This window comes from Otolemur garnettii, unplaced genomic scaffold, assembly GCF_000181295.1.
Source record: "Otolemur garnettii isolate 467f Iridium unplaced genomic scaffold, OtoGar3 scaffold00007, whole genome shotgun sequence".
Taxonomy (NCBI): Eukaryota; Metazoa; Chordata; class Mammalia; order Primates; family Galagidae; genus Otolemur; species Otolemur garnettii.
Genome location: NW_003852402.1, coordinates 35,347,758 through 35,367,765, shown reverse-complemented (window position 1 = coordinate 35,367,765; position 20,008 = coordinate 35,347,758). Strand labels below are relative to the sequence as shown.

Genomic DNA, 20,008 nt, shown 5'->3' with positions numbered 1-20,008 from the left:
CCTTTGATGTGTTTGTTTTGCATCTAGGAGATCGTGGGACTCATTACCTTTAATACTTTATTCCCTTGAGCAACCAGAGACTAATGCCCTTTGAGGTGGTCGCATATTTTTAAAGCTACATACTATTGCTCTGCCTGTGGACTACGCGGAGGAATTTCACTACCCCGTTTAGTATAGCATTAATCAATGAGCTACTTTCTGCTTCTCTGTCCTTAAAAACTCAAGAAGAACTTCTTAGACCCTTTTATCTTTGCGTGTAATGTTTGTCTTGATGGCTTATCGCTGAGAGCTTTCATTTTGCATCTTAGTTTATCATCTCCTGCAAATTCTTTGTGCATCATTTTCCAGTGATGACGTAAGGCAGAAACAGGTTTCATGGAAGATAGTCTTCCCATGGATTAAGGGAGTGGTTGCGGGATGAATCGTGTGTTAAATCTCCACCTCAGATCACTAGGTGTTAGACTCTTCTAGGGAATGCAACCTAGATCTCGTGGGTGTGCAGTTTACAGTAGGGTTTGTGCTGCTGTGAGAATCTGATGTCACTGCTTACCTGACAGGAGGGAGAGCTCAGGAGGTGATTTGAGGCAAAGGAGTGGCTGTAAATGCAGATGACGCTTTGGCCACTGACCCCCTTGCTGTGCAGTCCAGTTCCTGGACAGGTCCTCAGCCCAAGGGTTGGGGACCTCAGATGTAGGAGACAGCCATGTGTTGTGAGGTTGTATATATAACAAGATATATGTGTATATTTGTGATTTATCTGTATATATGTAAAATAATAATTAACATTTATTACAAACTTACACCTAAGTATTATAACAATCACATCATATGAATCATACCAGATAATTCAACAGTTCTATAAAATAGGTTTTACTGTTCTTTTTAAAAATTAACAGATTTTGTTTTTTTAAGAGTAGGTTTATGAAAAATTAAGCAGGAAATAGAGAGTTCCCACATACCACCTCGCCTGCCCACCACCCTGTCCACAGTTTCCCCTCTCACGATCACCTTGTATTAGGGATGTGCATTTGTTATAGTTTATGAGCCAGTTAAAGTCCCTGGTTGTGCTGCCCTTCACTCAGTGTCAGACAGTCTGTGACTTTGGACATGGGTTTAATGAATGACATGTACCTACCACTATAGTATCATACAGAATAGTTTTGCTGCCCTAAAAATCCCATTCTCAGCATGTCCTCTGCTTTTGTACTAGATAAAATTGCAGCTTAGAGATGAAATAATGTAGCTAAATAAATATAGGAAAAGACACAGTGGCTCACTCCTGTAATCCTAGCACTCTGGGAAGTGGAGGCAGTAAGATTCCTTGAGCCCAGGTGTTCAAGACCAGCCTGAACAAGAGGGACAACCCACTTCTAAAAATAGCTGGGTGTTGTGGCTGGCTCTTGTAGTTCCAGCTACTCGGGAGGCTGAGGCAAGAAGATCTCCTGGGACCAAGAGTTTGAGGTTGCTCTGAGCTATGATGATCCCACGGCACACAGCCCAGGGTAACATAGTGAGACTCTGTCTCAAAAATAATAATAATAAAATAAATAAGTGTGGACACTGTTCTACTTGCCTGCCGTCTGTGCTCCTAAATCCATTAGGCTGCCTGATTGATTATAGTTATTGAATCATCTAGGGAGCCCTACCGAACTTATTAAGATTATTCCTAATTTTTACTAAGTTTATGAAATCGTAGGTATAAAGGAACATTCAGTTTGTGCTTTCCTTTCTCCTTTGAAGTCAAAATGTTGTGGGGAAATATTACAGGGAATTTTAAATTTTTAATTACTGGGTATTTGACAAGGTTTGTGGTTTAAAGACAGTTACCAAAAGGATTAGCGATGTTAAAATGATGAAGGAAATAGGGAAGTCAGTTTTCTGATCCTTTCATCATCACTAGCTGTAGGTGGTGGCGGCTATGGACTAAGTCCTGACTCCTAGAATAATGAGGAATGAAGGCGGGACCAGCCCTGCATTTTTTAAATGAGAACCTCAACAAAAGGGGAAGCCATATGGAGAAATGACCAAAGTCGTATTCAATGTGGAATATTAGGTTAATTACCTAAATGTCTAACTTTGGGAAACTGATCTTTATGAGTGTGGTTATAAAAATATATCTGAAATAAAAGACATCACCTGATGCTTATGTGGGCTGATAGCATATAAATTAGGAGGAATGGGCAGAGACATCAGTGTCCAGCTGCCACACTCAGCACATGCAGAGAAGATAGGACTGCTCTAGGAGATTGTTCCGAGGGCTGCACTGACCGTACACCACCCCTTTCTAATATACTAGAGATGTTTGTGGTTCAGAAATAATAGCTGGGTGGGGAACATGTAGTTTTAGGATCTGTTTGAATGATTTTTTTTTTCATCAAAAATCAATGTATTGCATGCATGCAAACTTCCCCTCTATATTTTGCCTTTTTTCCCCTTGTGGTGAGGAGTGTGATGGTACTATTGAAACTGCAGCTAGGAAGCTGGACTTGTTTTAGATTAAATCCTGGATTTGAGAATTTGAGTCTTGAATGCTAGCAAGAATACGCAGTAGCTGCTTGAGATTTCCCAAATTGACTTCTTGTCCTCATACAGAAAGTGAGCGAGTGAGACCAAACCATCTCAAAAGTTAACGTGGCCATGGTTCTTTACCAGGTAAAAGAAGGAATGAAGAGGAAGGAAGCTGAAAGGAGAAACTAAAATATAAAATGGCAGTGTCTCCTTCCAGCTGTGTTACGCTCTAGGTTTCTGTGAAGCCTTTTTTTCCTCTCTTTTTCTCGTGTTTTCCTGGCCGCCTTTTTTGATCATTTTGACAAGCTCCTTGTCCTCTTCTGTTCTTCACTCTCGGTGCTTCCTCAGTTTTCTCCCTCAACATACTCCCCTCGATCATCTCCGTTTAGATAACAAAGCCCTTCTGACCCATGATGATTACCAAGGAGACATTCGCTTACGTGAGCTGACTTCATTGGGCCCAAGAAATGAAGCGTCCCTCGTGATCGTAGCTGAATCATCCATTGTCTCTGTTTTTTCCCTCCCAAGGGTCGTAAGAGCGAAGCTGAAAAGTTCTTCCTGAAGGCTATTGAGCTGGACCCCACCAAAGGAAACTGTTACATGCATTATGGTGAGTGGCTGATGGTTTTTCTTTGGTTTTTCCCTGTCTCCCATATGTACTATTAGTGTCGATATGAGACTTAGGTGTTGGTGGGTAAAGAAGACTTTCAGAGGAGATTGACTTTGTTGTAGATTTAGCCTCACAATGTATTCTAACCTTCTCCTTCAAAACAATTACATTAAAGGGGGCTGAGTGTTATGCCTTTTCTTTTGGTGACTTTGATAGGACTTCAACGGAGAAGGCCATTTCGCCGTTTCATTTGAGTTCAGTGTGGAGTTTAAATGAGATCTCATCAGGAAAGCATCTAACTCCTGGCCTGATGCATGGTTTATAATGAAGACTTTAGCTGCCTTTTCATTCTAAATGATAGTGTATTGCTTTCTGAGAGTGGGAGTTTGAAGTTTTAGAAATTTACATGTTGGCCTCAAAATCTTGCTTTCTGGAAGATAGGGTTGTGTACCAGTACATTTATACTATAAATGTCTAAGATTGAGGCCAGAGGTAAGGCGGAGCAGGCATAAAGCATGGCTGCCTCATTCCGTTTAGCCTTGGCCTTAATCAGTCCACAATGAAGCTTGCATAACAACAACTCAGCCAACCTCTGCTCTGTCATTAGTACTGAGTCATCTGCTTAGTGAGGCGAAGCATAGGGATGGTTTGGTGTTGGGTAAGATGTGTTTATTCCTACCAGATTTACAGTTGGAATTGCTTCTAAGGAGCCAAAAAGCATTTACTTTTGTGGATCTCTTGGGGAAAAAAGATTTTTTTTGATCACCATTGGCCGTGGTGTATTAGTGATTTTCAAGTAGTAAACTTAAAAGTGGACAAAAATTAAATCTTCAGGAAATAAAGCTAATATGCTTCTATAATATTTAATTCCTTCTCTCAGTTTCCAGCTAGTAAAAATAAATCAGTGAGGGTAGCACCTGTGGCTCAAAGGAGTAGGGTGCCGGCCCCATATACTGGAGGTGGTGGGTTCAAACCCAGCCCCAGCCAAAAACTGCAAAAAAAAAAATCAGTGACAGGCTGCCAGTATAGAAGACTAGAAATAATAAAATGAAGGCTACTCTTAACCCTGAGTCCTTTATAAATTTACATTGTTGTGTGTGTATGATTGTCTGTGGGGTTCCGATGCTTTAATGCAGGATGTAATTTCACGTAAGGTTATTACATAATCACTTCACATTTTGTTTCACAATGTCACTTTCTTGCTGTCCTAAGATAGTCAACCAATTCAAGTTTGCTGCAGGATTTATTTTTATTTTAACAGATTTTTCTGTAGGAAGTATTTTGAATTAACATTATCTCATGCCTAATGTTTTTGATACCCTACTGTGCATGGAAGTTAATTCATAATTATTTTCCCTGAGTGCTAAAGGACCTCTTGTATTTCATAAAAGCATTTTATAAAATAGGATTTCTTTTTTTTTTTTTTTTTTTTTTTTTGGACAGAGCCTCAAGCTGTCCCCCTGGGTAGAGTGCCGTGGCATTACAGCTCACAGCAACCTCCAACTCCTGGGCTCAAGCGAGTCTCCTGCCTCCGCCTCCCAAGTAGCTGGGACCACAGGCGCCCGCCACAACGCCCGGCTATTTTTTGGTTGCAGCCGTCATTGTTGTTTGGCGGGTCCGGGCTGGGGATTCGAACCCACCACCTTAGGTGTACGTGGCTGGCGCCTTAGCCAGTTGAGCTATAGGCGCTGAGCCAAAATAGGATTTCTTTTTCTCTCTTTCTGCCTACATATTGTTTGTCTCACAACTAATACTACTTCATCTTCTAACATTATTTCCCATGATATTTTTGGGATTATTATTATGATGTATTGGTTTTCCACAATCATTTTCTTTAATCATCGTTGCTGCTTCATTTGAATTTCAATTGGAGACAGACCACTTTTATTAATTTAAAAAGTAGATCTCATCATGCAGGCTTTGTCCATCTTTACTTTTGTTTAAAAAATAAACCATTATTTTCACATTACATTATGTTTCTGAAATGTTTTTTGCTAGTAGCAGTAGTAGGGGCTATTTCTTCCATGAGAAATTTTTGGATTTATTTGAATGAAAGTTTAACCAACTTGTTGTTTTACATTACTTGGAAGGCAGCAGTAACAAATGTCTTTAGATGCATGTATAAAAACTGGTTCTTCTTAGTACACTTGGATTGTTTTAAGTTTTTTGGCATACATATATTATTAGATATATAATTATTTTCCAAGAGAGGAATGCAAAACTTTTTTAGGAATGCCTAATTAAATAGAATTTTATGAAATGCAGTAGAACCTCCATAGTTGACTCCCTCCCTACATTGATCACCTCTTGGAGTTGATCTGATTATCATAGACCAGAGACATATCACATGTTTATCAGTATAGTCGGCCTAGTGCCTTATGTTGACCACCACTGTATGCTGACCAGTGCGTTATAGCCCCTTGGGTGGTCAGCTTACAGAGGTTCTACTGCTATAGATCATCCCTATAATGCTGGGATTTTATGAAATTTTATAACTTTCCATACTTCTATTTCGGAGTCAGAAATGGAAAGAACTCAAAACGTAGTTTCAAAACAGAGTTAAAGCTAAACTATCTGTACACAGACAACAAGCTTTTACCTGAGTGCTTGATATACCATACTTACTATGCTCAGGGTATTTTAAAAAATGCACATTTTAAAGAATATTATGAGTTTCCTTTGGAAGACTATTATTTCAAATGATTGAATTTTTGAACTGGAAAGTTCTTTTGAAATTATATAACCTAATCCTGTGTTGTACCAGGAAGTAGCTTGAAGCCTAGACATACGAAATTAACTTGGTCAAGTTAGTTGTAGGTGAGTCACTTTTAGATCCTTTCGTTATCATCATGCGTCTTCTTCTGTAACAGATATTCCAGTTGTCTTCTCCCCGACATTGGCAAATAGAGAGTAAATAGCTATTTTTGATCAGTAGCTATTGATCAAAATAGCTGTGAACAGTTTTAGAATGTCAGACTCCTATTCGTCATGATCTAGCCTAACATTCTTTGGAAATAGTTACTGTTAATTTTAGTTTTTATGAGATGTGTCTACTTAGGTGCAAGGCGCTGTTCTGATTTCAGAAAGGGAGTAGGAAACAGGATGATGTCATTCTTTGGAAGGTGACCAGCTAGGAAGACAAGGTGATTAGATGAAGCCTGTTTGAGTATGTGACACTTGGTAACTCTAAGCTTAATCCAGCTATTGGAAGAGATAGGTCCAGACAGGAGAAATGGATATTTTAAAAATTCAAGTCAACATGAAGCTTGTGTTCCCAGCAGAGAAAGGAAGCTTGTGTGAGTAGAACATACTGAACTGGGTGGGAAAAAAAAATAGGAAGAGATTAAAAACACACAGGAAGCAGAGGGAGAGCCCATTAGGACTTGTGGACCAAGCCTGAGGAATTTGCTTTTTATGCTGAGAGTTGTAGATTGGACTATGAGAGGTTTAGAGAGTGGTCAGGGTAGAACAAGGGAAGAGCTTTAGAGAGCTGTTGGGAATGTTTCAGGTGAGAAACGAGGGTAACTCATAGGACTCTAAATAGTTATCCTGAAAATGTATGTTTACCTCCTTTATAAACTCCAAGGTAATTAAGAAGAAAGAGGGTCTGTTTTTTCATTTTTGTTTCATCAATATCTACCAGAGTGCCATGGTCACAGTAAGGCACAATGACTATTGAGCTAAGTTAGGAATATCTTCCATTCCGTAATTGAATCTGGATGACAAAATTGCCTGAAAGGATGTTCCTTTTCGATTTTTATTCCTTGTTCAAGAAAATTCGTACTATGATTATCATATCAGTTCCTTGCCAATTTACGGGTTCTCTATATTCTTAGAGTGTTTATACCCACAGATTGTGAACGAATACTAATACTTCCTGAGCTTAAAAATAAATGTTTAAGTCAAATACATGCATTTTGAGTCTTTTCTAAATGCTTTTACAAATGCCAAAGAAAATACCAGAATGAGTGAGTTTTGCTCTGTGGGAAATCAGCTCCCTTGGGTGATTGTGTGATTTTGATTTGCTTATTAACAATACAGGTGATTTGGAAAATACCATCCATTGGGACTATAGACAGAGGGAATTAAATGAATTAATATTGGCTATAATGGCGTTGATATGGCAATATTTAAAGATTATCAATTTCTTATATTTTGAATTCAGTGGGCTTCTGTCTGGGGAAAGGGACTGCATTGCAGACTGACTTGCAAGAATGTAAGTTAGGGAGATTTATTCAGTAGGTCAATTAAATAGTGAGCTCTGCAGTATCTACTATTTGGGGGATTCAGATTTCATTCTATAAAGTGAAAAGATTTATATGGACTCCCAAAATGTTTCTAATACTCCTGTCTCATGTTGTCTTTATGATACATATTTAATTTTTCACAGTTTATTTCAATCAAAAATTTTAAGGAATATGTGGAAAATCAATAATACTTTATTTACATCTTGTCCAGTGTATTCCCCTGCCCATGTGAGACATGTAAATATCTTCATGGAATTCAGTTTACAAATCTCCAAAGTGAGGACTTGGTGCCTTGTATCTCCTGGGGGGCCTGTAATTCAAGGGGTTCTTTATGGACTCTCCTCTGCCTCCAGTAGGAAGCTTCTGCCAAAAGAATGAAGGTCAAGATAAGAAGTCCCTCTTTAGAAAAATAACTAGAAAATAATTTTTTTTTCAGGTAGAATGTTTTGTAAGTCTCTTTTGTAGGTGCATAGCAGTAAATTTAGTAGGGGTTGAATGAACAACTCAATCAATATATATTTCTTAATAAGGTACCTGCTATTTATAAATCCTGGCATATGGGAATTCATTAAATATTAAGGACAGACACGTGAAAATTTTAAAAGGAGCAGATTGTAATAAATGCAAGTGGAAATAAGTATTTCTTCTGTTTGTTTGTTTGAGACAGTCTTGTTTTGTCACCTTCAGTAGAGTGCTGTGGCATCACAGCTCACAGCAACCTACAGTTCTTGGGTGTAGGTGATTCTCTTGCCTCAGCCTCCCAAGTAGCTAAGACTACAGGCGCCCACCACAATGCCTGGCTATTTTTTGTTGCAGTTTAGCCGGGGCCAGGTTCGAACCCGCCACCCTCAGTATATGGGGCCAGTGCCCTACCCACTTAGCCACAGGTGCCACCTGAAAATAAGTATTTCTTTACTATGTAGACATTTGATAGTTGTTTTGTTTCCTGTCTGCCTTCTGATAGTGAGTCTCTAAGAGCTTGTAGTGTAGTTTTCTTTGTCATTGATGGTCTTTCTGGGTGATATTCTCCCTACATTTATGAAGCACTTTGACATCTACCTTGCGTTTTCTTGTCTCTGTTATTTTTTTGCTCATCATCTAACTCCTGTGAGATAGGAATGGAACCCAGTTACATCTGAGAAAATGGAAGTTCAGAATTTTTAAGTGACTTTCTAGATTAGAAACTTTCAATCTACCCACGAGAGAAAGAACTTGAAAAGTCCAGTTCTTTCACCTTTTAAGCCTCAAACTTTCTGGTATTAGTATTATACCCTGTTTTTTCTTTATAATCGTATCTTAGTCCATTTTGCATTGCTATAACAGAATACCTGAGACTTGGTTAATTTATAAAGAAAAGTGTATTTCGCTAATGGTTCTGCAGGCTGCAAATTCTTGATTTTGACAATGGCTGTGATGATGAAGAAGGGAGGCCGATGACTCTGACTTCTGGTGAGGGCTTTCATGCTCCATCATAAAATAGTGGGGAAGGTTGTGGGAAAGAAGAGGTGAGGAGAGAGAACAGGAGGGGCGTCTGGCCTTACAACCGTCTACTCTCCTGGGAAATAATCTTTTCCCATGAGAACTAAGCCAGTCTCACCAAACTGAGAATTTGCTACTTGCAATAACTTCATCGAGCCCATTTGTAAGGGATCCTCCACCACGAGCCAAACACTTTCCACTGGGCTCCACTTACTAAAATCATGACGTTGAGAATTAAATTTCAGTATGAGTTTCGGTGGGGACAGAGGAGGCATATCTAAACCATAGCAAATAGTTTATATACTATTTGTTTCATTTAAAAAAGTAGGCCCTGGAAAAATAGTTAAAATTCTAGGTTTTATCATTCATCAGTGAACACTGAAAATAGAATCTTGAAGTATGTAGTGGGTTGACTTGGGGAGAGGCCCATGGTGGTTTTTCTTAGTTACCCACATAGCTAATTAGAAGATGATAATGGGCTGAGGTTGCTTACGCCACATCATTTCATTTTTAGTCACTTCAAAAATGGCAAAAGTAATTTTTTAAATAAATAATGGTATTTCCTTAATAATAAAAATACATTTGAGTGAGTCTTTGCAAAATTACATCAAGATTAAAGATTCCTTAAGACCAAACTTTTTTTTTTTTTTTTTTTTTTTTTTAAGAATATCGATGGTTTGGGCAGCATCTGTGGCTCAAAGTAGTGAGGTGCCGGCCCCATATGCTGGAGGTGGCGAGTTCAAACCCAGCCCCAGCCCCCCCCCCCAAAAGAAACAATATTGATGTTTAGTTTCCCCTGTATTGCTCTGAACTGCACAGGCAGCTCAGATGTATAATTAGAATAGGGTTTTTTTAAAGGTGGTTATAGACTATTTTATTTCTCATGACTTTTTATTTTTGTATTTCTTATTATTGAGGCATATCTAATAAGATAACACAACTTAATCTTCATACCCATTTGTATTTTATGTGAGGAACTTTCCAAAGGCTTTTAGACTTAAAACTTTTGCACGATTAAAATGGGAAGGAATAGAGAAGGGACTTTTCTGAGCTTAAAAGATAAGGATGAAGGAAAAAATTGAAGGACTTACTTGTTTCCAAAAAGAAGTACAGTTAAAAGACAAACACTTAGAAAATATTTTCCATTAATGCAAAAAATAAAAGCAAAAAATTGAAAGATCAATCTACTTGAGGCATTAAAAACTATAAAACTACAAGGAAAACAATTACAGAGACCAAGGGATAGGAACTAATGACTCTGAAAGGAGTTATCACTTATTCTCAGAAATTCCTCTCTTAAGAAAATATAAGTTGTTTTCTATGGTCAAAGAATATCAGCAAAGTTAGTAAATTTATTAGAGATCTGTATGAGAAAACATCTAACTGCTTAGAAAGGGAAATGGTTAAATAAAGCAGGGTTACTCCCATTTGAAGAAATGTTATAAGTCCTTAAATTGTTCATGCAGGACGCATAATAACAGGGACAACTGATTACCTTATTATTGAGAGAAAAAAGCATAAAATTTGTATATAGACTATGATTAAATTCTCTGAGATAATTATGTCATTAAAAAAGCAAAGCAAAACATATTAATACTAGAATGTCAAAGAGTGTTAGCATTGGAGACCTTAGTAGTGTTTTTTGGTTTTTATTTTGCTTTGTTTGGCAGGCATAATGTGTTTTGTTTATTTTAAATTATCGTGAACACATTACTTTTATGGAGGATATATACTTTAATAAACTATGAATGAGTGAGCACCTTAAGCTCTTGTTCATGTAGTATGTAAAAAAGATAGCAGGAAAATTATTAGGGAAATAATTATCCAAAATTAACAAAAACTTTGACATAAAAATTAAGCAAGAAAGGAATAAAAAGTGGAGAAAAGCAACTAGCATGAAATCTCCAATAATACTATATCGCCACGGTAAAATCACCGAATAATAGATTTGAATAGATTTTATATGTTTGAGTTTATCAAATATATACCAGTGTAAGCAATTACTAAGTGCTTCCCAGTCTGAGAAATTCACATATAGCATCTCATTTAATTCCCATAAAAGCAGATGAGGAGCGGTTACCTGACTGTGTCCATTATACAAATGAGGAAAGTAAAGAAACCAAACAGTAAGGTAAAGTATCCAACGTTACAGTGTCCAGTGAAGAGTAATTAAACTATTAACAGTATCGTTTATGCTATGCTGTGCTGTCATCTTCAAGGGTGACTTGAGGTCATGAAGGCAGAGCAAGAACCTGGAAGGGGCAAGGGAAGGAACGGAGCTCCCGGAGATGACAGTAAAAAAGAAAGGAGGTGCCTAGGCCAGACCTCATCTGCTTGGTTGTAGTCACACTTTCCCTTGTTCTTCTAACAAGGCAGTGAAGTCACATCTGTTTACAAAGCTCAAGATACCAAAGAATCAAGGCAATAACCAGAGTGGCCTTGCTCCCAGGGTTCCAGCCCTGATCACGATTTCTCACACAGGAAGGTGATTCATCAACTTTTCTCAGAGAAAGAATGAAAAAACAGGGCAGACCAGCCTTTAGTCAGTTGTGTGCCTCTCTTTTCCCATCAGGGCTTCCTTTTTTATGTGGGAATCCACTTTGTTTTAAATTGTTTGCAACTGGGTCGTGCTTTGCTTAAAAAAAAAAAAAAAAAAAAAGGATGGTTAAGTGCATACACATACTCTTCTGAATCTTTGTGTAGGACTCAAGAAGCCATGAAAGCGAGATGATACAAGCTGAGTGAAGTCTGGATGGGGGAGCAGAGAGTACACTGAATTTTGGACAGTGGGTCATAGATTTTGGAATGAGGCTCATCTGGGACTGCTGCAGAGAATCTTCTTAAGTGTGGTCTGACTTCTACTGGCCTCTCTGTTCCTCAGGAATCTGGAGATGATTCCTTTGTCTAATGAGGAATCATCTGTGTGAACTGAAATAAAATCTTAAGGCACTCACTAAGCCGCTAACTAATTGGACCTCCTTTTTGGCCAAGAAATCCCTAAACCTGAGTTGCTAGTGAGAAAGGAGGTGGGGCAGGTGGAATCATGCCTTCTCCTCTCTGTAGAGAAGAGACAGACGTCCTCTGTGACTCCCTAACAGGCCTAAGGCTATGCAGGACCTACCTGCAGGTCCTCAATAAACATAACCACTTGAGTCTGTCCAGTAATTTTTTTTTTAAATATAACTCTTTTTATTTAAATCATAGCACATGACCTAGTCAGTTAAATAAAAGAGTTATGAAAATGTTTAATATTAGAGGAGCTGAAAACAGTGATTTGGAATTTTCTCTTAATCAAATTTAAATTTAGATTTTTTATTTTTTAATTTAGATTTGTTTATTATTTATTTTTTACTAAATCATAAACACATAGATCATGTATACATTAATGCATTTATGGGGTACATTGTGCTGATTTCATATAGAATTAGGAACGCTTACATCACACTGGTTAATATACATACCTCATGTCATTTCCTTCGTTATTGTGTTAGACAGCAGACCCTTTTTCTTACACATTCCTTTTCATTGACTCCTGGTCTTTTAGGTGGAGCCTAACTCTTTCTTCAGTTGTCATCTAAAGAATCTTTAAACCCACCCATCACCTGCAAGCCCCCCTCTTGCAGATATCCCACTTTTGGGGGGCCAAACCAATATATGTGTCCCACATATTAATTTACAACCTCACCTGTAATTTCTGTCTCCCTGAAATATAGAAAACTAAACTGTAACCCCACATCATGGGTCCCCTTGCTCAAGGCTTCTTGGGTGTGGGTCCGGGTCATGGTCCTCAAATTTGGCTCAGAATAAACCTCCTAAAATTCTACTGAATATGGCCTCTCTTCTGTTGACATCTACAAATTTATAAAGCCACTAGCATGTAATATATCCTCTGTAAATTATAGCAATGAGAGTTTTATTTTAAAACTGTAGTAAAAACCGTAATATCCAAGGGATAGTAAACTATATAGAACGATTTTTAAATATGACACACACACCCCCCCCCACACACACACATGCCAGAAATCAGGAATTAGGGGAAGAGACAGGAAAAAAAAAAACAACCCTAGGATTAAGTAAAAGACAAGGCTTTACCCATTAACATTCAGACAAAAAGCCCTGAGAGAAAGGGCAAAATTGCTTGCTGGAAGACTGAGGATTACAAGTGACCTTACCAGTGAGAGAGTGGAGATTGTGCTTCATAATCCAAGCAGCTGTTTTCAGTAAGTCAGAGGTGGTTTTTATCATCCTAACTACGTGCTCACTTAACCGGGTTAGTCATAGGGGCTTTTCTCTATAGCCCCACATTTCCACGTGTCTCATCTTAGAAAATTTCATAGCGTCAGTGGTACTGTGTTTTGTGAGGATTAACAGGGAATGAAAACACACACACGTGCTCTTGGGAACACTTGTCCCAGCTTTGCCCATTTTGATCTAGTGATTGGGTACACGTTGAGATTCTTGTTTGCAGTTTCTTTCTCCACCTTCCATTTAATTAAAACACTTTCAAAGTTTGTGTGCCCTGCCATTAACTGTTCTGTGCCCCAGTTGACACATCTTAACTACCTCAGAAAGCCACCTGAGAAGGTGCGTGAGCAGAGTGAACAGACCCAGAGCTCTACGTAGGAGGAGGATGCGATCCCTGGGCCCTTCCAGCCACCGTTCTCCATCCCATTCCCACTGCAGTTTAGAGTCGGGGTGGATCCCTTGTTTAGTGACTTCCGTCCCTCAGCTTGAGTCCCTGTGTCAACCGCACCTCTTTCCCTATAGCTCCCTAGGGTAGGAATGCACAAGATCCTGTAGCAAGGTGAGGCTCCCCACCTCTGGGTCTTTGATGAGGTTGTGCCCTTCGTCTAGTTGCATTCTTCCCTGTATCTACAGGTGATAAAATGCCGCAGGCTCTTTGAAACCGCGTATGAAGATACTTGACATTTTGAAGCATACTTGATCTGTCTTATCTGTATATTGCTAAAGTTCGCACTGATACTGTGTTACGTTCCCTTCCTTGTCCCTCCCCCCATTCCTTCTCCCTCCCTTATCTCTTCTCAACCCTTCTCCATTCCCCCTCTCCTCCTCCTTGACCTGCTCAAATTCCCATTTCCAATTAGACAGTCATCGTAACTCCCTCAATGGTTTCTGGCATCTCATAACCCTTTTGGAAAGAGTCAGGGGAGAAATAAATTCAATAAAGCACTGCTAGCCTGCCTGACCTCCTTTCCAGTGGAGCCTGGGTCCTGGCCTGCTGTTTCTCTAATTTCTTTTACACTAGACACCTTCCTTGCCACCTGTCCAATTCAGAACAAATTCTAGGTCTCATGTTCACTTAGGAACAGATCCAGGGTCTCCCAGACTCACAATAAGCAGTCCAGATTGATCTCCTGGGGGTATTTTCCTTGTTCACTGGCCCACCTGTTTTCTTGGCTTACAACGATGGCACATTTATCACATTCAGTCTGTCTCACGTAAACAGAGCATTACTAACTCAGCCTGCCAAGAGCACAGAAACACAAACCAACAAAATGAATAAAGGGGAGAGAGAGAGATTAGTTTTAAAGAGTGAGAGCATATCTGAGATACCACGGTGATTTGGGGCTCCAAGAAAGATGCTTCATGGGATCCCTACATATTTTTAATCCTCCCAGGCATGATTAGCTTCTCTTAACAAGCAGCCTCTCTTTTGCCTCATCTCTTCAGCAACATCCCTTTGGGACAGCTAGTCTAAAGCTTGACCCTTGCATTGTCACCAACCCTCTCTTACCAGGAATGCATTTCCCACCCCCGCACCACCACCCAATAGAAACACCCTACGGAAGACTTGCCTCAGTTTTCCTTTATACACTCATCTTGTCACCACTAGATGTCACCAAAATCATCAGCCCTTCCACCTTGGCTTTTTCTCTATTCCAATCATCTGAATTTGGGGGGAAAAAATGTACAGGGTTAGAGATAGTTGCTTCTGGAAGACTGGTAACATTCTGGATGATCTGACTGTTGGTAGCACAACTATAGTCACTTTGTGAAAATCCCAGCAATGCCCTTGTTTGTGCCCTTTAATGTACTCACCTTAAATAATAAGTTGAACAAAAAACCAAATTAGGTAGGCAACCTTCAGAATGAGGAAAGGTATTTGCATGTTATGAATCTGACAAAGGGTTAATATGTAGAATCTACAGAGAACTCAAATTAACAACAACAAAAAGAGCAAACACTCCCATCTGTCACTGGGGAAGAGACACGCACAGAACCTTCTCTGATGAAGACAGACCAATGGCTAACAAACATAAGAAAATATGCTCCTCGTCCTAATCTCCGGAGCAATGCAAATCAAAACCACCCTGAGATACCACCCAACCCCAGTGAGAATGGGCCCCATCACAAAGTCCTGAAGTTGCAGATGCTGACGTGGATGTGGAGAGATGAGAACACTTTTACTCTGTTGTTGGGACTGCAAACTAATCCAGCCTCGTGGGAAAGAAGTATGGAGAGTCCTCAAAGAACTAAAAGACTTCCCATTTTATCCTGCAACCCTATTACTAAGAAGCATCTACCCAAGGTGGGGGGGATATTTTATCATAAGGACATTTGCATTAGATTGTTTATCACAGCTTAGTTATAATTGCCAAGATATGGAAACAACCCGAGTACCCATCAACCCAGGAATGTTGGAATGGTATGGATGTCTGTGGTATATATATCCCATGGAATACTCATCAAGCATAAAAAGGATGGAGACTTTACATCTTTTTATATTAACTCAATGGAGTTGAAATACATTCTTCTTAGTAAAGTATCACAAGAATGGAGTATCCAATGTACTCAATACTAACACGAAGCCAGTAGATGATCTATTACACACCCACATAAGAGAAAAACTCAGTTCAATTCGATATGGGGGAGGAATAGAGGAAGGAGGTTGGGTGTGCTCCACTTAATTGGCACAGTGAAAGGGTACATGGCACACGTCCTGGGTGTGGGACACAACCACAACAGGGACCTTACCTAACAACACAAGCATTATAACCTGTTTGAAACCTCATGTTAATCTGAAATTAAAAAAAAAAAAAGAAATAAAAATCATCTCCATCCAGAAATGATGCATTTAGCTTATGATACCTCACATCTTAATGCTGTGAAGTTCTTCTTTTCAAATTGGTATGAGTTTGCTGATTAAAAACTGTCTCCAAATCTCCTTTCTCCTTAGTGAATTGGAACTGTTTCTATTTTTCAGAGCTTTCAAACTCCTGTTTTCAAATTCTTTCTTGTCTATCCACAGACTAGGGAATGTATTTCACAATAAACTGGAATATAATAGATGTTGGCTAAATTACATAGTTTGAATTACTCTGAAATTAAGATATCTTTGGAGGTATGATTAATGTCTGGATTTTTTGGTTTGTTCTGAGGAGAAATTCAGAGACCTAAAACCAGAGCTGCCATTTTTCTTAAGTCTAGTGGGCACCATTCATAGAAACTTCACTGTGACTGGCCCCTTTGGATAGCATGTGTGGCCATTGATCGCAGCCCTGCCTAAAAATCATTGCAACATTGAAGATTATGAACAGAAAAGGGCCTGGTGCCATATGCTGGGTAGGTTTTAGCTTGCTTTTGAAGACAAGTTCCTAGCACTTAGGAATATCCTTAGTTAATTTAGTCCTTTCATTGAATATGCTTTTATTACATCCCCTGCAGTGTGCCAGGAAGTTAGTGAACCACTGTAATGCCTGGGGGAGGAACATTTTAAGTGGAGAGAATGGCAAGTGAAAAGACTCTGAACCAAGAGTCTTTTGTTCCTCTGATGTGTTGAGAAATGGTAAGAGAAGGGGAGGGTTGCTGACTATATCAAGCTATGTAGGCCAGTACAAGGATTCTTGAATCAGCTGTAGAATCACACAATATAATTTCCATTTAACAAGATAATCCAGAGTACTGTTTTGACATTCTCTAGGGTCAAGGGCAGAAGTGCGGGGACCATTTAGAAGGTCATTGCTGCAATCCTTGGTGAGATGAGGGCTAGAGCCAGGTTGAGGTCAATATAAGTCAGATGATTCTAGACATGCATATTTGGATGGTCAGATGCCATCTTCCAAAGAGAACTATTTTAACACAAACGCCTTGTTCCAGTTGTTCTTTTACAAAAAAGATTTCAGTTGCCCCTGAACATTTTTTAAGGCTACATCCGAATGATTTTTTTTCTAAAGAGAATTGTTTCATCCTGACACCTATTATAGATTGTTTTAGCACTTTAGTTGCATTGATCAAAAGAGTGATTTTTTTTAGAATCTAGTAAGAAGTGCCAATCACAATTAATCTAGGGAGTTTATATGTAGAATTTTTACAAAGCAGTATTTGAGCCTGTGGCTTAAGGCCCGCTTACATTTTTATGGATTTTTATATTACAGACAGCTTTTTAAATCCAAGAATTAATGAAGGATCAGTCCTCACAGGCTTATGATATCGAAATGTTGGTAAAAATCTACCAACTGTTTTAAATGGTTCAGGGACAAGAATTGTCCAGAGGAGAAATGGCATCATTCTGATGCTGAAGCAGTTGAATTCAAAACTATCATTTCCTTTTTTCCCTTTCTCATTTTGGCCTGGGAAGAGACTTACACTCCTTTGTCTCCCGTTCTCCAGAGAGAACGCTCCCTCATTTTATATCATCTGCTGGGTTTTTTCCCCAGTGAAATGACTTTTTCTTTATAATTTGTCATCTTGGTTTTTTTTGTTGTTGTTGTTCGTTTTTTTTCCTCTCTTTGATTTGAGACAATTAAGATGATGATAATTAACTTGAGTAAGACAAATTACAAACCTAGGAAACAAAGTGTGGTAGCAACCGCACAAACATAAGAACAAAATCCACTTCACTGAAGATTTTTGTGGGTTTTTTATTTGCAGTTCTACTCGATTATCAAACACCAAGAATGCGTTTGTCTACTGCATGTGAAAGAGAAGCGCTATCTTAGAAATGTGTCATTCCGTGCCAAAATAAAACTCTGATTATTCTAAGAGTTTTGAAAGAGTACATATATTTAAAGAGTGTGTGTTCATGTATATATATATATATATATATATATATCTTTTTATCTGTACAAATGGGTGTGCCCTGTCATTATGCCTCATAATATAGGGAAGTGCAGGACAGATGCACCTGGTTACTGGAACTCATTCTAACTGATAACTCATCTCAGATGTTACTTTTCCCCTGAGATGTTCATTCTCCAGGTGTAGATACCGGACTAGCAGCAGCATCACTTGGGAACTTGTTTACAATGCACATTGTAGGCTCTGCCCCAGACCCACTGAATCTGAACTCTGGAGATGGGGCCTTTCTCTCTGTTTGAGTTCATATCCTCTTGGTGATTCTGATACTCATTAAAGCTAGAGACCAATGAACAATGTAGCCTGTGGGATCTGGCCGAATCTACCGGTGTAGATGACTCCCCCACGTGCCTGCCTTGCTCTAGTTTTTTCGTTCCTTAAGTCCTGCCTTGGTCGGGTAGTTCCCCTGCACTATCTGAGCCTCCGTGGCTGCTTCTACTCACCAGACTCAAGATCTGGCTCATTCTCAGTGAGCTCAGCAGTAATTCTTCAGTGAAGAGAGCTTAGGTCTCTCCTGCTTATCGACCACTTCTGCTGTGCCTTCTTATGAAGATGATGGCGGAGATGAAAGGGCAGAAGTCCACCTTCTGCCACACATGCTGTACGTGGGTGGAGAATTCTGGTTTGTACCTTTGCTCCGCATCATCAGTGGTATCACTCCTTTTACTCTTTCATGTGCTCTGGCTTGGTTGATAAATGACAGCGAATCTAAATCAAGCCATTCTAAACTGCTGGAAACTGGTATGAGAAGTCTTTATTAAGAAGGAAATGTTTTAGGGCATAAAAATGAAAGAGGTCTTTTCATAATAGGTAGGTAAGCTGGAAGTGGAGGCTGAGATAGAATAGCCTCTGAGGCCGAGAAACCTTAGCTTTCCAGATGAATGAGGATGTGAAGCAACAGGTTACACGACGGGAAGTATCATGACGTGGAGTAGCAGGTGTAGGGCGGAAGTGAGAATGGATAAAACTGGTGGGGAGGAGTGGCTGGAGCTGGAGGCTTGCAGCAGTGCTAAGGGCAGTTTTTTTTTTTCTTATTTCTGCAGTAACATCTCAATTAAGGTTCTTTGACTAGTTATAAAGAAAAAAACCCTAATATTCGTTTTCCCTCCTTGTGTTGATCCTATATACGTGTATTTGAAATTTTTATTCCATTTTCCATCCATTCTAGGCTCTTCTTCAAACAGTCATTATGTAATGTAGCAGAATAATATTTATTTTCAATCTTGGTTGACATATTCAAATTCAGTTTAAAGGGTCAACCAAACGATACGTGCTCTGTAAAATCTTAGGCTTTTATCCTAGCAGAACACTGATGCTGGCCTACTGAGATTTGTGGTCTTTTGCGGACACATCAGGGGGTATTAGGCAAATACCTGATTAATAGGTTGTGATCTTTTCCTGAATATTAACGTAGTGGACGACTTTGGTTGTTATAAAATGCTCATATGGGCGTTTTTCTCCGTCACCATTCCCAATACTAAAGTTAAATATTTCGTGCATTATAGTATTTGGTAGTCTTTCACAAAGCGCATGTTGCATGGCAAAGCTAATTTAAAGCATAAAAAACTAAATTATGATAAAAACGGCAAATTTGATTTTACGCAATTAGTTAACGCTAACTGCTTTTTGAACATTAAAGATGCATTTGGCACTGGCAAAGCTTATTATTGGGCATTGTTATCCTGTTTATCCATCCTACCTCTCTGTCAATCCATCATCTAAATGCCTTGCTGCCGTCCCTCTCTGTCTGCACACCCAGTAGGTCTCATGTTGTTTGTTTTTACTTTTTATCAGAGCTAATACACCTCCTTTTTCCTCTGCAGTCCAGAGTAATGAATTTTAAGAAAATAACCTTCATTACTCAAATAATTGTTGCATTTTTCTAACTATTAATATAAATTACATTTTAGTTAAAAGCTGCCTGAAAAAGAACGATTAACAATTTCCTACGTTATCTTTTGTGTAAATACCACATAAACAAATGCTATATTTATTAATGCACTTACTTGCATTTACATAGGCAAATATTATGGTTTTTTTTTTTTTTTTTGAGACAGAGCCTCAAGCT

The 20,008-nt window shown here is 38.9% G+C and overlaps 1 protein-coding gene across 2 annotated transcripts in view; it reads left to right on the top strand.

Moving 5' to 3' along the window:
* The window catches only part of TMTC2 (transmembrane and tetratricopeptide repeat containing 2), a 420,683-nt gene that overhangs the window by 302,257 nt on the left and 98,418 nt on the right, over positions 1 to 20,008 (top strand). For both annotated transcript variants that reach the window (XM_023509446.1, XM_012814184.1), the window contains one exon: positions 3,037 to 3,118. In XM_023509446.1, the coding sequence (XP_023365214.1) occupies positions 3,037 to 3,118 (82 nt within the window). The remainder of the gene's footprint in view (positions 1 to 3,036; positions 3,119 to 20,008) is intronic.